Source organism: Hemiscyllium ocellatum, chromosome 4, assembly GCF_020745735.1.
Source record: "Hemiscyllium ocellatum isolate sHemOce1 chromosome 4, sHemOce1.pat.X.cur, whole genome shotgun sequence".
Classification (NCBI taxonomy): domain Eukaryota; kingdom Metazoa; phylum Chordata; class Chondrichthyes; order Orectolobiformes; family Hemiscylliidae; genus Hemiscyllium; species Hemiscyllium ocellatum.
This window is the reverse complement of record NC_083404.1, coordinates 109,554,912-109,572,663: the sequence shown is the minus strand read 5'-3', so window position 1 is coordinate 109,572,663 and position 17,752 is coordinate 109,554,912. Positions and strand designations below refer to the sequence as shown.

Genomic DNA, 17,752 nt, shown 5'->3' with positions numbered 1-17,752 from the left:
TATGTAAGTGCCATTTAACAATATTGGAAGCATTCAGTATGTACGGTCAGTTTAACAAGGTGAAAAGTATTCATTGTGAATCCAATTAAGGTTAAGAATGTTCATTGTGTAACACCAATGGCTTAATCTTTGCTATTGACACTCGCAGATTTTAACTGTTACCCAATCTATATGCATATTGCCTCATCTGGATGTTCCTCCCTGTAAAATGACTATATAATTCATTAAGATACTGCTATTCGAGAGAGAAGACCAAGAACTCGTGTCTCTGTGCACGTGTGCAATTGTTCTTTCTCCCTCCAGGACCCGGAATAAAGATGGAAGTAAAACTATACTGTGTCTGAGTGTTTTGCTTCAACTGAGGGGGAAAATGGGATGACACAACTGTTTGGTGAGAGAATTGGCTTGAAGGTTAAAGACAGGATGGTGGTGGGGGATTGTTTTTTAGACTGGAGACCTGTGACCAGGGGTATGCCAAAAGAATCTGTGCTGGGTCCACTATTTTTTGCTATTTCTCTAAAGTTATTTGGATGTGAACATAAGATGTACAGCATAGGAGGTTGAGAGGAGACCTTATAGATATTTATAAAATAATGAGGGATATAGATGGAGTTAATGGTAGTTGTCTTTTCCCTCTGGGTTATTTCAAGACTAAGGCTCATGTTTTTAAGGTGAGAGGAGAGTGATTTAGAAAAGATGGGCTAATTTCTTACACATGATAAATCACGTATAGAATAAACATCCTGAGGAAATGGTGTATTTGGGTACAGTTACGACATTTAAAAGACATTTGCAAAGTATATGAATAGGAAAGTTTGGAGGGATATGGGCCAGGAGCAGGCAGGTGGAACGAGTTTAGATTGAGATTGCATTCGGCTTGGACTTGTTGGACTGAAGAGTCTGTTTCCATGCTGTCTGACTCTGTGACCCCAAACTTGGTAGTGTGGTGGACCATGAAGAAGTGGAGTGGAATTTGAGGTTTAATTTAGATAAATGAGATTTGTATTTTGGTAAGGCAAGTCAGGGCAGGACTTGTATACTTAGTGGTAAGGCCCTGGGGTGTGGTGTTGAACAAAGAGACCTTGGGTGCAGGTTCATAGTTCCCTGAAAGTGGAGTCACAGGTAGATAGGGTGATGAAGATGACATTCGGTACACTTGCCTTTATTGGTCACTGCAAAGTATGGGAGCTGTTCAGGAAATTGGTTGGGCAACTTTTGGAATGCTGCTTTTAATTCTGAGCTTCCTGCTATAGGAAAGACGTGGTTAAACTTGAAAAGGTACAGAAAAGATTTACAAGAATGTTTCCAGGATTGTAGGCTTTGAGCTGTAGGGAGAGACTGAATAGGCTGGGGGTGTTTTCCCTGGAATGTGGGAGGCTGAATGGTGACTATATTAGAAGTGCTTAGAATCATGAGGGGCATGGATAGGGTAAATAGACAATTTTTTTTTTCCCCGAGGTTGGACAGTCCAAAACTGCAGGATATAGGTTTAAGGTGAGAGGGGAAAGATTTAACAGGGAGTTGAGGGGTAACTTTTTCTTGCAGAGGGTGGTGCATGTATAGAATGAGCTGCCAGAGGAAGTGGTGGAGGCTGGTACAGTTACAATATTAAAAAGGTGTCTGGATGGGTATATAAATAGCAAGGGTTTAGAGGGATATGTGCCAAATGCTAGCAAATGGGTCTAAATTAATTTAGGATATCTAGTTGGCACAAGCAAGTGGAACTGAAGGGTCTTTTTCATTGCTGTATGACTCTGACTTGGTTCTTGTAGCCACAAGCATAAACCAAGCTTAGTTTATTATTTGTTAAGGGTTGTGCACACTTTTGGCCAATCCAGTATTTATTGCTTATCCATTATTGTTCTGGTGAATGTGGTAGTGACTGCTACAGCCCTGAGTGTTGGGAGACCCACATTGTTTTTTGAGAGTTTCAGAAATTTGAATCTGGGGCAGGGTCAGTGTGATGTGTGGTTTGAACATAACATTTAGTTGATGTTCCCATGCATCTAAGTATCCTTTTTTATAAGCTGTAGAGGTCTGGAAAGTGCTGGTGGGGAGCATTTGAGCTAATATGTGCACCTTGTAAATGGTACACAATGCTGCCAGTGTTAAAGATGGTGGTTGAGCTGCCAATCCAATGTGCTGTTTGTCCAGGATGGTATTGAATTTTGAATGGAGCTGCACCCATCCAGACAAGTGGAGGGTATTCCATCATACCCCTGACTTGTGCTGTGCAGATGGTGGACAGGCATTGAGGACGCCAAATAAATTATTTGTCACAAAATTCTAGCCTCTGATTGATTGATTATTTCTGTCATCCAGGATGTTGATAGTGAGGCATTCAGTGATGGTAATGCTATGAAATGTCAAGGAGTGGCATATCAAGCAATTTGGCACGTAATTGGGTAGATGACAATGCAATGTCTGTACTGGAGCACAGATCCTGACCACTATTGCTAGAATGTTGTCAGGGCTCAGCCTTTGCAGTATCCAGTGTCTTCAGCTGTTTTATTGATATCCCATGATTATTTTGGTGATGAGTACTTTGGGAGATCATTTGAGATTATTCTTTTCTTTGGCACTTCTAGCTGAAGATGAATGGAATTACTTCAGCTTTGTCTAAATTTTTGGGTGACCCTATCGGTAAGGCTGGAGAGATTTATAGAACCTCCTCTAATGGGTTTAATTGTCCACCACCATTCATGAATGGTTGTGGCAGCAAAGCTTGTATCCATTGATTATGGGATCACTTGGGCTTCTCTATTGCATGCTGCTTTAGCTGTTTGGCATGCAAGTAGTTGTAGCTGCAAAAGCCAAATGTGCCCCTCATGCCATTCTGTATCCTTCATTTGAATTGAGCATCTAGTTAGTGTAATCCCCAGATGATGAATTCAGGTATTGACATTGAATGTAAGGGGGAAATGGTTAGATGTCTGCTTGTTGGAAGCAGTCACTGTTTGGAACATGGTTTAAATGTTATTTGCCATTTAGCAGCCCAAATTGAATTTTTTTATGCATTCATGGGATGAGTGTCACGGGCTAGGGCAGCATTTGTTGCCCATCACTAAGAAAGCAGTTAAGAGTCCACTGCATTGCCATGGTTCTGGAGTCGCACATAGGCCAGATTAGGTAAGTACAGCAGTTTCCTTCCCTGAGGAACACTAGTGAAGCAGATGGGTTTTTCTGACAATCAACAACGGTTTCATGTTTATCATTTAGATTTTCAATTTCAGATTTTTATTGAATTTGTGCCAGTGTGGAATTTGAAGCCAGGTTCCCCAGAACATTTCGTGGATCTCTAGATTAACGGTGTGGCAATAATACCAGTAGCCATTGTGTCGGTCTCCTTACGTTCAGGTGTGAACAGCATCATATTATCTGAGAAATTGTGAATGAAATTCAACACTGTTCAGGCATCAGTGAACAACCCATTCCTGACTGTGTTGCAACACAGAAAGTGTGGACTGCAGAAGTTGGAGATCAGAGTCAAGAGTGTGATGCTGGAAAAGCACAGCAGGTCTGGCAGCATCCGAGGACCAGGAGAGTTGATGTTTCGGGCATAAACCCTTCATCAGGAACTGTGTTCAAACATGGTCAATGTAGTTGCCAAATTTGATTAGTCTGAGAACACTACCCTGAAGAACTCCTACTGTGAGGTCCTAACCTGAGACAATTGACATTAAAAGTTACAATCATCTTCCTTTTTTTGTTTTAGGTATGGCTGCAGTCAGTAGAGAGCTGACCCCCCACCCCACTAATCACTGATATAGGTTTTTTGACTGGGCTCGAGCATGTAACACTTAAATAATAACTAGTTGCTGAGGGCAGTCACTCAGGAATCCAACTCTTTATTTCTATGTTTGGGCCAAGGTTGAGCTCTAAAGTTGAGTGGGCTGAGTGGAATCAAAGCAGAGTTTTTAGTATGTTTTCCTGCTACCGCTGTGTCCTGAAGGATATCTCTCCCAAACTGGCCTTAAGCAGTAAAAATAAATAGCTATTAGGCCTTTGCTCTGTAGATGAGAGCAAATAAGTCTCCATTTGTGTAAGACTGGGCCTCAACAAACAAATCCTTCAGGAATTTTAACTCCATCCTAAAACTTGATGAACATTGAAATTCTCAACCTGAATACGTCCTGTACCTTAACTACATTTAGTACTTCTGGTAACTGGTGTTATCCAGAACTCCTAGTTCTATTAATGGAGGGTGCTGGGTGGCAATCAATTTACTAGTGTTTGCTTTGATTCATTGACACTTCATTGAGTTTGGAGTCAGTATTGAGACCTGCCAAGGCAATTCGTTCATGACACTGACATTCCCACCACTGGTACGTCTGCCCTTCCAATTGGGCAAGATATAGCCAGGTGGGATGGTGTCTTGGACATTGGCTGTCATAGAGTCAGATGTACAGCATGGAAACCCAGACCCTTCGGTCCAACCCGTCCATGCCGACCAGATATCCCAACCCAATCTAGTCCCACCTGCCAGCACCCGGCTCATATCGCTCCAAACCCTTCCTATTCGTATACACATCCAAATGCCTCTTAAACGTTGCAATTACACCAGCCTCCACCACATCCTCTGGCACCTCATTCCATACATGTACCACCCTCTGGATGAAAAAGTGGCCCCTTGGGTCTCTTTTATATCTTTCCCCTCTCTCACCCTAAACCTATGCCCTCTAGTTCTGGACTCCCCGCCCTCAGGGAAAAGACTTTACCTATTTATCCTATCCATGCCCTTCATAAGTTTGTAAACCTCTATAAGGTCATCCCTCAGCCTCCGACACTCCAAGGAAAACAGCCCCAGTCTGTTCAGCCTCTCCCTATATAGCTCAAATCCTCCAACCCTGGCAACATGCTTGTAAATCTTTTCTGAACCCTTTCAAGTTTCACAACATCTTTCCGATAGGAAGACCAGAATTGCACGCAATATTCCAACAATGCCTAACCAATGTTCTGTACAGCAGCAGTATGACCTCCCAACTCCTGTGCTCTTTACTCTGACCAATAAAGGAAAGCATACCAAAAGCTGCAATCACTATCCTATCTACCTGTGACTCCACTTTCAAGTAGCTATGAACCTGCACTCCAAGGTCTCTTTGTTCAGCAACACTCCCAAGGACCTTACCATTAAGTGTATAAGTCCTGCTAAGATTTGCTTTCCCAAAATGCAGCACCTCGCATTTATCTGAATTAAACTCCATCTACCACTTAGCCCATTGGCCCATCTGGTCCAGATCCTGTTGTAATCTGAGGTAACCCTCTTCGCTGTCCACTTCACCTCAAATTTTAGTGTCATCTGCAAACTTACTAACTGTACCTCTCAAGCTCGCTTCTAAATCATTTATGCAATTGGCAAAAAGTAGAGGGCCCAGCACCGATCCTTGTGGCACTCCACTGGTCACAGGCCTCCAGTCTGAAAAACAACCTTTCACCATCACCCTCTGTCTTCTACCTTTGCACCAGTTCTGTATCCAAATGGCTAATTCTTCCTGTGTTCCATGAGACCTAATCTTGCTAATCAGTCTCCCATGGGGAACCTTGTCGAACGCCTTGCTGAAGTCCATATTGATCACATCTACTGCTCTGCCCTCATCAATCATCTTTGTTACTTCTTCAAAAAACTTAATCAAGTTAGTGAGACATGATTTCCCACACACACAGCCATGTTGACTATCCTGAATCAGTCGTTGCCTTTCCAAATACATGTACATCCTGTCCCTCAGGATTCCCTCCAACAACTTGCCCACCACCGAGGTCAGGCTCACTGGTGTATAGTTCCCTGGCTTGTCTTTACCGCCCTTCTTAAACAGTGGAACCACGTTTGCCAACTGCCAGTCTTCCGGCACCTCACCTCAGCAATCGTTGTCATGGATGATTTGAATATGGCTATATCAAACTATTGACTAATAGGTCAATGGGACAAATCTTTCAATATTAGCTCAATTTTAACTTCAGATGTTAGTGAAAAGGACTTTGCAGGATTGATTTGAATAGCATGTACCTATTGGTGCCTCAATTAATACTGGCTGGCCTGTAATCAACTGCCTTAGTGATGCTGTTGCACATCTTTAAAGCAGGTGATACTGGATTCTGGGCTGTCAACCCAGACCACCTCATTCAAAGGTAAAACATTGTCACAGTACTTCAAGCCCCCGATTTTTATATTTTTTTTTGTTTTGTTTGTATTTGAAGTGATTTGATATAGCTGAGTGGCTTGGTAGGCCATTTCTAATGGCTGAAAATCAAGAGGAAAGTACAATAAATGGGAAATGTACATTTCTATCAATTTTTCCAGGATACTATTTTTCTTAGTCCTTTTTTTTCTTGCTATGTTTCAGAAGATTTCTAATATTTGGTTAGATATAGAATAATTCTTTTACTTTCTATGAATCAAGACCAACTGCCCTGTTCATTTCTTGCCTGTGTGCTTAAGATGTTTTGAGATATAAGAGCTGAATTAATTTATTTTCCTCATGTAATTTTTAACAAGAAAGAGACTAAGCCAGTATATAGGAACAAAAAAGTGGTGTCTTCAAATTTGAGTTGCTATGGTGCAGATAAGAAATTTGTGCCTAAGATGCTGAGAGAGAGAGACTAGCAAAATTAGGAACTTTCAACCTAAGAGCTCTGAATTTATCTAAATGTTTAACATTGGTAATAGAATGGGACTTGGGGGTGGCGGGTAGATTTAGTATGGAAAAAATGCTTGATAAGTCAAAAAATGGACTTCTGAACTTGAGGCTAAAGAGAATGGGGTTGAGGCCATTGTGAGTGGGGAGGATTTAAAAATTGAGGTCAATTTTGATTTTACCAAACTGGGAAATGGTGTACTTCAGAAAGCACATGCATTGATCCATTTTTGTGAATTAGTATAGGAGCAACAGAGTTTTTGATTGATTTGAGTTTGTCCCCTTGAAGATGGGTGGAACCTGAAGTAGTTCTTTTTTTTAAAAAAAAAGTTGCGATTTCAGTAATAGGTGTCCTCAAGTCAGGGTTTGGTGACGTTATAGAAGTTGAAAGAGGCTTTCTTGGTCATGACAGGCCCATGTGTTTAGAAGCCCTTCTCTGGGTTGCCACTTGAGACCAAGTTTGTAAAGAATCTACATTGGACAGTTACCAGATGAGAAGGATAGATTTTGTGGCTAAGAAAACTGACTTTATGTTGGGGACTAAATGCCATGTTTAGTTCGAGGAAATTTCTGCTCGTCCAATAATATCTGATGAACCATACGACAAATGGGCACAGTGGAGACACTAATTTGAAAATGATAGGATGTTGTTTTGGAACTATGAAATGAAGTAGTTCTATTGTTCAAATGAAAGTTGTATTTTATGAATGAATGTCTGCTGAAGTCACTGAAACAAGTCTTTATTTTAATGTTCTGAATGTTGAGCATGTAGGAGGTATATTTGGATCTTTGGGAAGATGAGTGGAAAGATCAGAGAAAGCAACACTTGCAAACTTCAGATCATTTCAAGGGGGTGGTGCTATTTTGTTTCACATTTTTCATTAATCTACAGCGATTTCTATTTTAGTCAGTTTAAGAAATATCTCTAGCTGCGGTGTTGTTGACTAATTGTGGTTTTGTTTAGGAGAGAAACAAAACATCCAGTGTATTCTATCATTATGATCTGAGATTTTAATGTGGAGTACCTAGAAATGCCTAGCTGACCAGATGGGCACTTAAAGTCAGGGTCATGAGGCCATGTGTAAATGGTGCCTAATTCTGCTACTTCCTCTATTGTGGGATTGCCTTCTGAGATCAATGAGGAGGAGAATGATTAGATTAGATTACCTACAGTATGGAAATAGGCCCTTCGGCCCAACTGGTTCACACTGACCCTCCGAAGAGTAACCCACCCTCTGACTAATGCACCTAACACTCTGGGCAATTTAGCATGCCCAATTTACCTGACCTGCGCATCTTTGGACTGTGGGAGGAAACCGGAGCATTCGGAGAAAATCCACACAGACACTTGGAGAATGTGCAAACTCCACACACAGTCGCCTGAGGCTAGAATCAAACCTGGGACCCTGGTGCTGTGAGGCAGCTGTGCTAACCACTAAGCCACCATGGCATTCTGCATTTAAGAGGTGTGGGATATCACGGAATGTATATCTAAGGATGTTGAACTTTAATTAAAACACCAATGTAAATTTCCCATACTGCTTTAACTATAGCATGTAGAGTTTGCACAGAACAGGTAAGATTTCATGTTCAAAACCTATGTTATATTCAAGTATTGGACAATAAAAGGTTCACATACTAATCTTGAGTGACAGCTGAATTTGGATAGGCTATGATGTATTACGATAAGTAGTAATGTAGATGTTATAATGTCGCATCACCTGAAAATGGATACTTGAAACTTCATATAAAAAGGCTATGGAAAGCTGAGAATTGTTGTAAGCTTTGTGGTATAATAGACAAATATAGTGTGATGTGGAACATGCAAGGAATAGTGTCAGGTACTGTCCCACTCTGTTAAGTCAGGGGCAATGGTGGAGTGCTACAATGAATTGATTATTTGGGGGGGGGGGGGGGCACAAGTGAAAAATCTGCAAAGGTTGCTAATGCAGGTTACTGGAGTGTTTTATTTTTGGAGTAGGTGAACGCTGGTAGGTAAGGATCAGGCCCTGCTGTTGTACTCCAACAGTTCTCCCAGAAGAGAGTAAGAAACAGCCCAAGAAGAAGAAATGATTTAATAAAGGGTTAATTCAAAAATTTAATGTTTATTGAAGCTAAATAGCTTAGCAAAGTAAAATAAGGGCTGACACAAAGATCAGATTCCTGATGAAGGGCTTTTGCCCGAAACATCGATTTTACTGCTCCTCGGATGCTGCCTGAACTGCTGTGTTTTTCCAGCACAATTAAATCAAGACAAAGACCAGAATAAGAGGGTAATTGAAGAAAATTGCAACACGGATATTCTGGTAGATGTTAGGAACTGCTGCTTCACAGGTTATGGAAATCCTTAGCGCTCACTCAATAGACAGTTGATTGCCATGTGTCTTTAAAGAATTGCAGTGTTATCAAACAGAGGTGGGTGAAATAAGTTTAAAATACTTATGAGCCATGATCTAATTGTTGCATCAGACACTGGTCTACTCATGTCCCATACAATAGATTTGAATCTGTTTATACAGTGCTTGTTTTACCATTGGCAATAAAATGCTTTGAAATATCCAATGCATTATTTTGAAAGTGTAGTCATTGTTGCAATGTAGAAAATGTCAGTCAATTTGCTGCTTGTTGCAGTTTGCTGTGTGTGTTGACAATGGCCAGATAATCTGTTTTGATGATGCTGACCAAGGGATAAATATTAATCCATACTCTGGAATAGCTGCCAGGTCCTGCTTTGAAATAGTGCCATAGGATCTTTCGCATCTATTCCAGCAGACAAATGAGGCCTGAGATTTGCTTGTCATAGGTTGAATAATTCACTTGCATTATTCTCTTCTTCACGAGTTCAGTTGTAGGAACTATTTGACTTTCTATATTATACATCTAAAATTCTTCTGATAATTGAGCAGAATGTTTCATCCTTTGTTAGACGTAGATTACTCCTAGCTAAGACCTAAGAAGTAGGTAATAAGTACGTCTGACAAGAAAAAGACAAAAACATTCTCACGTACCAATAAAATTATTTCTGTCTTGTAGCTTTTTACTGTATCATGTTTGGGTCACATTGAGGAATTTAACTGATCCGAGATAGAGTCATAGAGATATACAACACAGAAACAGACCGTTCGTTCGGTCCAACTCGTCCATTCGGTCCAACTCGTCCATGCCGACCTGATATCATAACCTCATCTCGTCCCATTTTCCAGCTCTTAGCCCATATACCAATCCAGATGCCTTTTAAATGTTGCAATTGTACCAGCCTCCACCACTTCCTCTGGCAGCTCATTCCATACACTCAATACTGTCTGTGTGAAAACGTTGTCCTTGGGTCCCTGTTTAAATCTTCCCATCTCACCCTAAACCTATGTCCTCTAGTTCTGGGCTCCCCCACCCTAGGGAAAGCACCTTGTGTATTTACCCTATCTGTGCACCTCCATGATTTTATTAACTTCTATTAGGTCACACCTCTACCTCTGCCTCCGCTCCAGGGAAAACAGCCCCAGCCCATTCAACCTCTCCGTATGGCTCAAATCCTGCAACCCTGCTGGATCTATGAGAACTAATTTGAGTCTAGATATATTGCTGCAACAATTAGCTCAACATGTGAATCTTACTCTTTCACCTTTAAACCACATATACTGCCAGTATAAATACAACTACAAAATACCTACACAAGCTTGGCAACATCAAGGGCTGAGCAGTTCCTTCATGTCCATCTCTTATCTGACAGGGGCACCACTATTCATTATAGCTTTAACTTGCATGATTATCTAAAACTAAGGGGAAGGATGCCATGCCCCAAGTGTCAGGCTAAACAATGAGCTAGGCTATATAACAACCAGTCAAAGGATCCTGTAATACCAAGAACTTGTTTGGATCCAGTGTATTATGAAGGACTTGGTCCACTGCCCTACTGAATCTCTTCTGCAGGATGAAACTCGTTTCATATATTTTTATTTTAATGTTAAATAGAAATTTTGAGTCATTCATTAAATAGGCATAGATTAGAAGCCATCCAATTAAAAATCTATATGGGCTTAACTTTTTTTGATCTTCAGTTTTGCACTTCTTTGCGGTTGTTATAAAGTACACACCTTTGTTACAACATGCTGAAAACTTGGCTCCCTTTGGCTACGTGCTAATGTAGGGATGCAATATTTTCCAGAATGGTGAAGAAAGAGCAAAAAGAAAATTCTTTACTTTTTTGAAATGATCTTTTTACAGAGATTATAATAATCTTACTAAAATCACTAGTTTTGAAAAAGAAATCTGTTCACATATTAATGGGATCATCTATAGTGATTTTTAAATAGCTAGCCTGAAGCAAGTAGAGGGATGAGACTGAAAGCTGATGTAATGAGTAATATGCTCAGCTTCATATTTGTGGGATAACTACATTATATACATTTATGCAAATGTACTGTATGGGGGGGGGGAGTTCTCACTTAAAGCCATGCAGTTTCCCAGACCCTCTTTGGAAGAGCAAAATCTGTACTTTTAAAATTGTTATGGTACAAAAGGAGGCCATTCAATCCATTATGCCACTACTGGTTCTTCAAACATGCAGCATTACCTAGTGCTACTCTGCTTTTTTTCCAGAACTTTTGCACACCACCCAAATAATGGATGTTATTTGAATGTCTCAGTGGAACCTGCTTCCCTCACATTTCCAGGCCTAGTGTGAAGTGTTTTTTTCCTTTTACATTACCCTTGCTACTTTTGCGCATCACGTTAAATCTGTTTACTCTCATTCTTCCTTTTTATGAAAAGGAACAATTTCTCCCTAACTATTCTATCCTGCCTCAATCAGGCTTTCTCTCCAAGAGAACAGTCCTACTACTACTGTTGTCTTAACTGTAGTTTCTCAGTCCTGGAACCAATGTATCCACAGCTGTACATGATATTCCAGCTGTTGTCTAGCAAGAATCTTGCAGAAGTTCCACATTACCATGACCACTATATCCTTTATTAATAAAGCTGAGGGCACCAGATACTTTGTTCTCATGGTATAAAAGGAACAGTAACAACATTGCTATAGACTTGGCTGAGTGATCAGAATCAGTATTGGTCAATGGATGCTTTTTGAGCTGGAGGAGAATGTTTTGTAACGGAATTCCTCGAGTCACTTTTGGGACACTTGTTTTTGCTGATTTATATATAAATTATCTCAATCTTAGTGGGCAAGGATACAATGTCAAAGTTTGCAGATGAAACTACACTTGGGGGGGAAAAAATAAGCTGAATGGAGAATGTGAAACACCAAAAGGACATGGGCAAGTTGGTGGATAGGTGACAGATGAGATTTAGTGCAGTGAATTGTGATAATCAACAGCTTATGGATGCAGGTTTGCTCACTAAGCTGGAAGGTTCGTTTCCAGATGTTACCTAGTAGGGTGACAAAACATCTTCAGTGAGCCTCCAGGCGAAACACTGCAGCTGATTCTTGCTTACTATTTGTATGTCTGGAAATCAGCAGCAGTGCTTTGCCTGGAGTCCCACTGAAGATGTTACCTAGTAGGATGACGAAACGTCTGGAAATAAACTTTCCAGCTCAGTGTGCAAACTGACATCCAGAACTTCAACCTGAACGGCAGATCTTCGCAAAACTTGCTAATCAGCAGCTTAACTAAACAATTTATTTGAATGGCATCTTGAAAGTGGCAAGAAGGGTTGAGGGAGCAAATTCTAGAGCCCAAGCTCTAACTCTGTGTGGTTGCGGGTAGTGGTATAAATGATTGAGAAGATTGTGTGTGTAAACAAAAATTAGAAAAACATTAATGAAGACAAGTATGGGTCCCTTTTTATAGGCAGATACAGGAGAAGTTATACGAGAGAACAAAGATAGCAAGCCAATTAAATACATATTTTGGTTCTGTCCTTAGAGGAGGACACACCCAAATTGGGGAATGCAGGGCCTATTGAGAAAGAGGAACTGATGGAAATCAATATTAGTAAGGAATGGTATTGAGAAAAATTGGATTAAAGGCTGATAAATCCCCAAGGAGAAAGTGAGGACTGTAGGTGTTGGAGATCTGAGTCTGAGTGTAGCACTGGAAAAATATAGCCAGTCAGGCAACATGGGAGGAACAGGCAAATTGATGTTTTGAACATAAGCTTGACGAAGGATTCATGCTCAACGTCAATTCACCTGCTTCTCGGATGCTGCTTGGCCAGCTGTGCTTTTCCGATACGGCACTCCTTGAATCTGGTAAATCCCCGAGGCTGAATAATTCACATCTGATTACTTAAGGAAGCGAGCCCTCGATGTGGATGCTAGTTTATATGTGTTAGTTTCACGTTTATATAGACTCCATGGTTATAAAGTAACCGTGGGTAATGTTAGGGTAGCTAATGTAACCCCATTATTGCAATCAACCATAATATTCTCTATTATGGTTACCCTGTTATTGATAGAGAAAATGCTGCAGCCTGTTGTAAAAGATACACTAGCGGAGTGCTTGGAAAATAGTAGCAGAGTTGGACTGAGTCAACATGGATTTCTGAAAAGGAAATCATCCGTGACAGATCCACTCAGAAGACATAGATACTAGAACTGATAAGAGGGATCCAGTGAATTTAGTTTGCTTGCATTTTCATAAGGCTGACAGAAGACCCTATGAAGTTAAAGCACATGGGATTGGGGGTATATGTTAACATGTATAGAGAACTGCTCGGCAGGCAGGAAACCAAGGTGAGGAATAAACTGGCAAAGAACAGTTGGGTATAGCAGCGGCCAGTGCTTGGACCTTAGCTCAGTGGAATGAGTGGACAGATGATGTATAATTGGGTAACTGTGAGATTTAGATTTAATTAGATTCCCTACAGTGTGGAAATGGGCCCTTCAGCCCAACCAGTCCACGTTGAGCCTCTGAAGAGTAACCCACCCGGACCCATTTCCCCCTTCTGACTATGTACCTAACACTATGGGCAATTTAGCATGACCAATTCACCCGACTTGCGCATCTTTGGACTGTGGGAGGAAACCGGAGCACCCAGAGAAAACCTACGCAGACGCACGGAGAATGTGCAAACTCCACACAGACAGTCGCCCGAGGCTGGAATCGAACCTGGAACCCTGGTGCTGTGAGGCAGCAATGCTAACCACTGAGCTGCCCTTTTGGTTGCCAAAACCAAATAATTATTATCTGACAGTAGGTTGAAAAAGGGGGAGACCTGGGTGTCCTTGTACACCTGTCACGAAAACCAACCAGGCAGCGAAGAATGTACACTGTATGTTGGCCTTTCAAATAAACAATTTGAGTACAGCAATGTAGATGCCTTGCAGTTGTAGAGGACGTTGATAAGACCACAAATGCAATATAATGTGCAGTTTTGATCCCCTTATCAGAGGAAAAATGCTCAGGCTATAGAGGGAGTGCGTCAAAGGTTTATCAGACTGACTTATGAAGAGAGACTAGATCAGTTAGTACTATATTCACTGACGTTTAGAATAATAAGGGGAAAATATTAAAAACGTTTTAAATGCTAATGATACCAGGCAGGATAAACACAGGAAGGATATTCCTATAAAATTCCCAATTTTAAGGATCTGGAGTAGGTCATTTAGGACTGATCAGAGATTTCTTTACACAGTGAGAGTCTGTGGAATTCTCTGCCATAGAAAGAGGCTGAGACCAAAACATTAAATGAAGGAATTAGATATAGTTCTTGGAGCCTTTGATTCTTCCAGCTAGCGGAGGGAAAGTGGAAATGGGTACTTAATTGAATGATCAGTCATGATCACATTGAATGGTAGAGCAGGCTTGAAGAGTCAAATGGTCTATTCCTAGAATCATTGTCATTTTGTGTATTTCTATTTATTGGAAGAGTGCAGAAATGAGAATTGCAGGGCTGTTCAAGGCTCGTGAACGATCCAGATTTGGATACGTGCACCATGTTCTGTGTGGTGCTCAGTCAAATTCCTGGAACTTCCTAACTAATAGATTGCAGAAGGACCTTTTAAAGATGGACTGCAGGACCTGTCACCACCTCTTCGTGAATGGGCAGTGAATACTCTATTTGCCAGTGACGCCCATATCCCAAGATTGAATTACCCTGCGTTTTTTTTTCTTTAAATGCACTGACTGCCGATATTTGTCATAATTTTAGGAGTAATGAATGTGGGCAGGGAGGAGTTATTTGTTGATAGTCACCTGTATTTTCAGCGTTAATGTTTGCAGAAGAATGCTCGTATACAGACATGTTTGTCACCAAAATTAGTACCTTTGTTAAAAAGATTTGTTTTCTCTTTCAGGTTCTGGAGCTACAGCTGTGGTTCAGGCTGCATACTGTATCCCGAAGAAAGAGCGAGTTGCAATCAAACGCATCAATCTGGAAAAATGTCAGACTAGTATGGACGAACTCCTGGTAATGCACTGGAACATGCACCAATATAGTACAAGGAGGGCTGAATAGTCCTTGACCACTTGAAAATTTGTAAATGTAGTCAATAAATAGGGAGAGGCAATGGGCTAGTGGTATTATCTCCGAACTGTTAATACAGAGGTTCGGGTATCTGTGGACCCAGGTGGTGGAATTTAAATTCAATAAGTCTGGAATTAAGAGTCTCATGGCCATGAAACCAATGCCAATTGTCAGAAAAATCCATCTGGAATAAGGAAACTGCCATCCTTACGTGTTTATCTTGCATGTCCATCTTTACATGTGACTCCAGACTTATAACTATGTGGTTGACTCTTAACTGCCCTTTGGACAATTAAGAATGAGCAACAAATACCTATGCAGCAGTGCCCACATCCTGTGGGTGTTTGCTGAACTGGGAAGTTGATTTGCAAATGTTTCGTTCCCTGTCTAGGTGACATCTTCAGTGCACAGGAAGCTCCAAAGCACTGAAGATGCTCCCTTGACAGGGGACAAAACTTCTTCTGCAAATCAACTTTCCAACTTGGTGATCATACCCACAACTGCAGCAACCGGCACCCAAACTGAATGAATTTGAGCCAGATGTTTTTATAAACAAACAGCAGTAATTTTAAAAAAACTTTAGAATGTGTATGGTGAAGAACATTTTGAAAATATAACTGTGCACTGTCAGTATTTGGAGAGAAGTGAGGAAACTGAACTCTTTTTAGAATGACTGGAAGATCAGTCGTTGTGGTATATTTTTATTTTAAATTTATGGTTTCCAGTGTGTGCTTTTAAAAAGAAATATACAGGATTGTGGGTATGGAGTTACATGAATAATGAAGTAATTAGTTTATTACAATTCTGTTTCTCAGCCATATTGAGCAAAATAGGAATTTTAGAAAAATGTCACAAGACTTGAACAAACCCAGACAATTTGTACTGAAATAATTGGTTGTCCATATTATGCATGTAGCACAGGAATACATTTTTCAAACTTATGAAGTTTCCAAGATGATACAATTAATGTCCTTAAATTCTGAATGGTGTAAATTCAAGCAGAATCACTTTTTCATAATGTGTTCTTAACATATTAGGGCTGTGAGAGATAACTGGGAGGGAGAAATAATGCTGACCTAACCCCATTTGTTGTTACGTGATGGAGTGCATGCAAGAGAGTACTTGTTGCTCTGCTGATTTTTTTTTTTAGGGTGTGTCTGTTCACATTGTCCATGGATAATTTGGGTGTGAACTTATTTTTTGAAGTTTAGGTTGATGTGTTGTGAAGAATTTGAAATTTCAGATATGCACCAGACTGATCTTTGGGCATCTGTAAGAAGGTCCGCTAAAGATTAATAAAAAAGATACTGAGGCTGCTGGAAAATTTGTAATCAAATTGGGAAAATATTGGAAATACTCAGCAGGCCACACAGCAACTCTGGGGAGAAAAGTGGTTAAGGTAATCATTTGAAAACCTTTTACCAAAATCCAACCATGAGTATGACAGCCAAGCTTCCAGACTTGTCATTTTCCTTACCTGTTAATGTAGTGACAGATTGACTTGTTGCTGTCAATGTTGAACATCTGGAAAGTACTGAATTGAAAGATAGTGCTGTTCCTAACAATTTACTTTGGCTTTTGTTAGACGAGTGTAGAGTTCAAAGATACAAAGTGAAGTGCAGCAAAGAATTGAAACGATTCTTGTAGTCATCTTTCCAGCTACGGATGACATTGACTTTTTAAAAAAAAAAGCTTCCAGTGCTGATTATGATGGTATAGACGTCCAACATTTTTCAATATTTGCAGATTTTTTTTGCTTGTTTTAACTCTGGCTTGTTGCAAAATAAACACTCATTGACTGGGCAGATAATCAGAATTTATTCTTTTGAAGGCTTTCATATGCTTGCTCTGATTTACCAATTTAATTCCCATCTTAAAGTCAAATGAGACTTATGAAAATTGAATAGTTTGGACAAAACAGTTAGTGAGAAGCAGTTACCATTGATGAAAGGGTGGAAAACCAGAGTGCTATTATTTAATGTGATTGGCAGAAGAACCAGAAGTAACGTGCAGGAAGACTTTACAGTTAAGAATTCACTGTCCAGGGGTGTGGTGAAGGAAGATTAACCTGTGGTCTTTCAAAGAATCACCTGAAGAAAAGCTTTGCAAAGCTGCAGGGAGATAGAGAGCAGAGCAGCTTTTTCAGAGACCTGGTGTGTGCCCTCCATTTATGGTCTAATGATTCCATGATTGAGAGTTTAAATTCTACTCATGGACATACATACTCTCAGTTGAGCTTTTAATGTAACCAAGGAGTGTTTTGGTGATAAATATTGCTATTCTTTGGATTGAATTCTGACTGATGATTCTGTCCAATTGTTTGCATGGATGTAAATAATCTCTCAAAATATTTTTAAAGAATAATATTGAACTAACCTAGTGCCATGACCAAAAATCATTTTTTTGACCGACACCACTAAAAGCAGGTTGACTGGTTGCTCTTTTCAGTGTGATTTGTGGGACTTCTCTATATAAATGGTTACCATATGTCTATATAAATGACTGCGCTTCAAAAGGATGTGAGACCTTTTGAGCCTTGAGAGCTGCTAAATAAATACAAGTTCTTCTCTCTTTCTTCCAAAGGTGCTGACTGGAATCTGGGTCTTCAGGTGGCAGTCGCACTCCAGCACCACATTCAAGTAACCATTATTTTTATATAATAAAAAAACAAAAAATGCTGGAACTACTTAGGTCAGTCA

General features: G+C 40.3%; 1 protein-coding gene across 2 annotated transcripts in view; it reads left to right on the top strand.

Annotated features, from left to right (window-relative positions):
* LOC132815066 (serine/threonine-protein kinase OSR1-like) overlaps window positions 1-17,752 on the top strand; it is a 186,076-nt gene that overhangs the window by 36,318 nt on the left and 132,006 nt on the right. Inside the window, exons 1-2 of one of the 2 annotated variants that reach the window (XM_060823763.1) lie at window positions 14,909-14,996; window positions 17,637-17,692. Coding sequence is in view for 1 of the 2 variants with exons in the window: in XM_060823762.1 (XP_060679745.1) it covers window positions 14,884-14,996 (113 nt within the window). In the remaining variant the exon portion in view is untranslated. Of the gene's footprint in view, window positions 1-14,883; window positions 14,997-17,636; window positions 17,693-17,752 lie in introns of those variants that run through there. The other variant, XM_060823762.1, reaches the window with a different exon arrangement.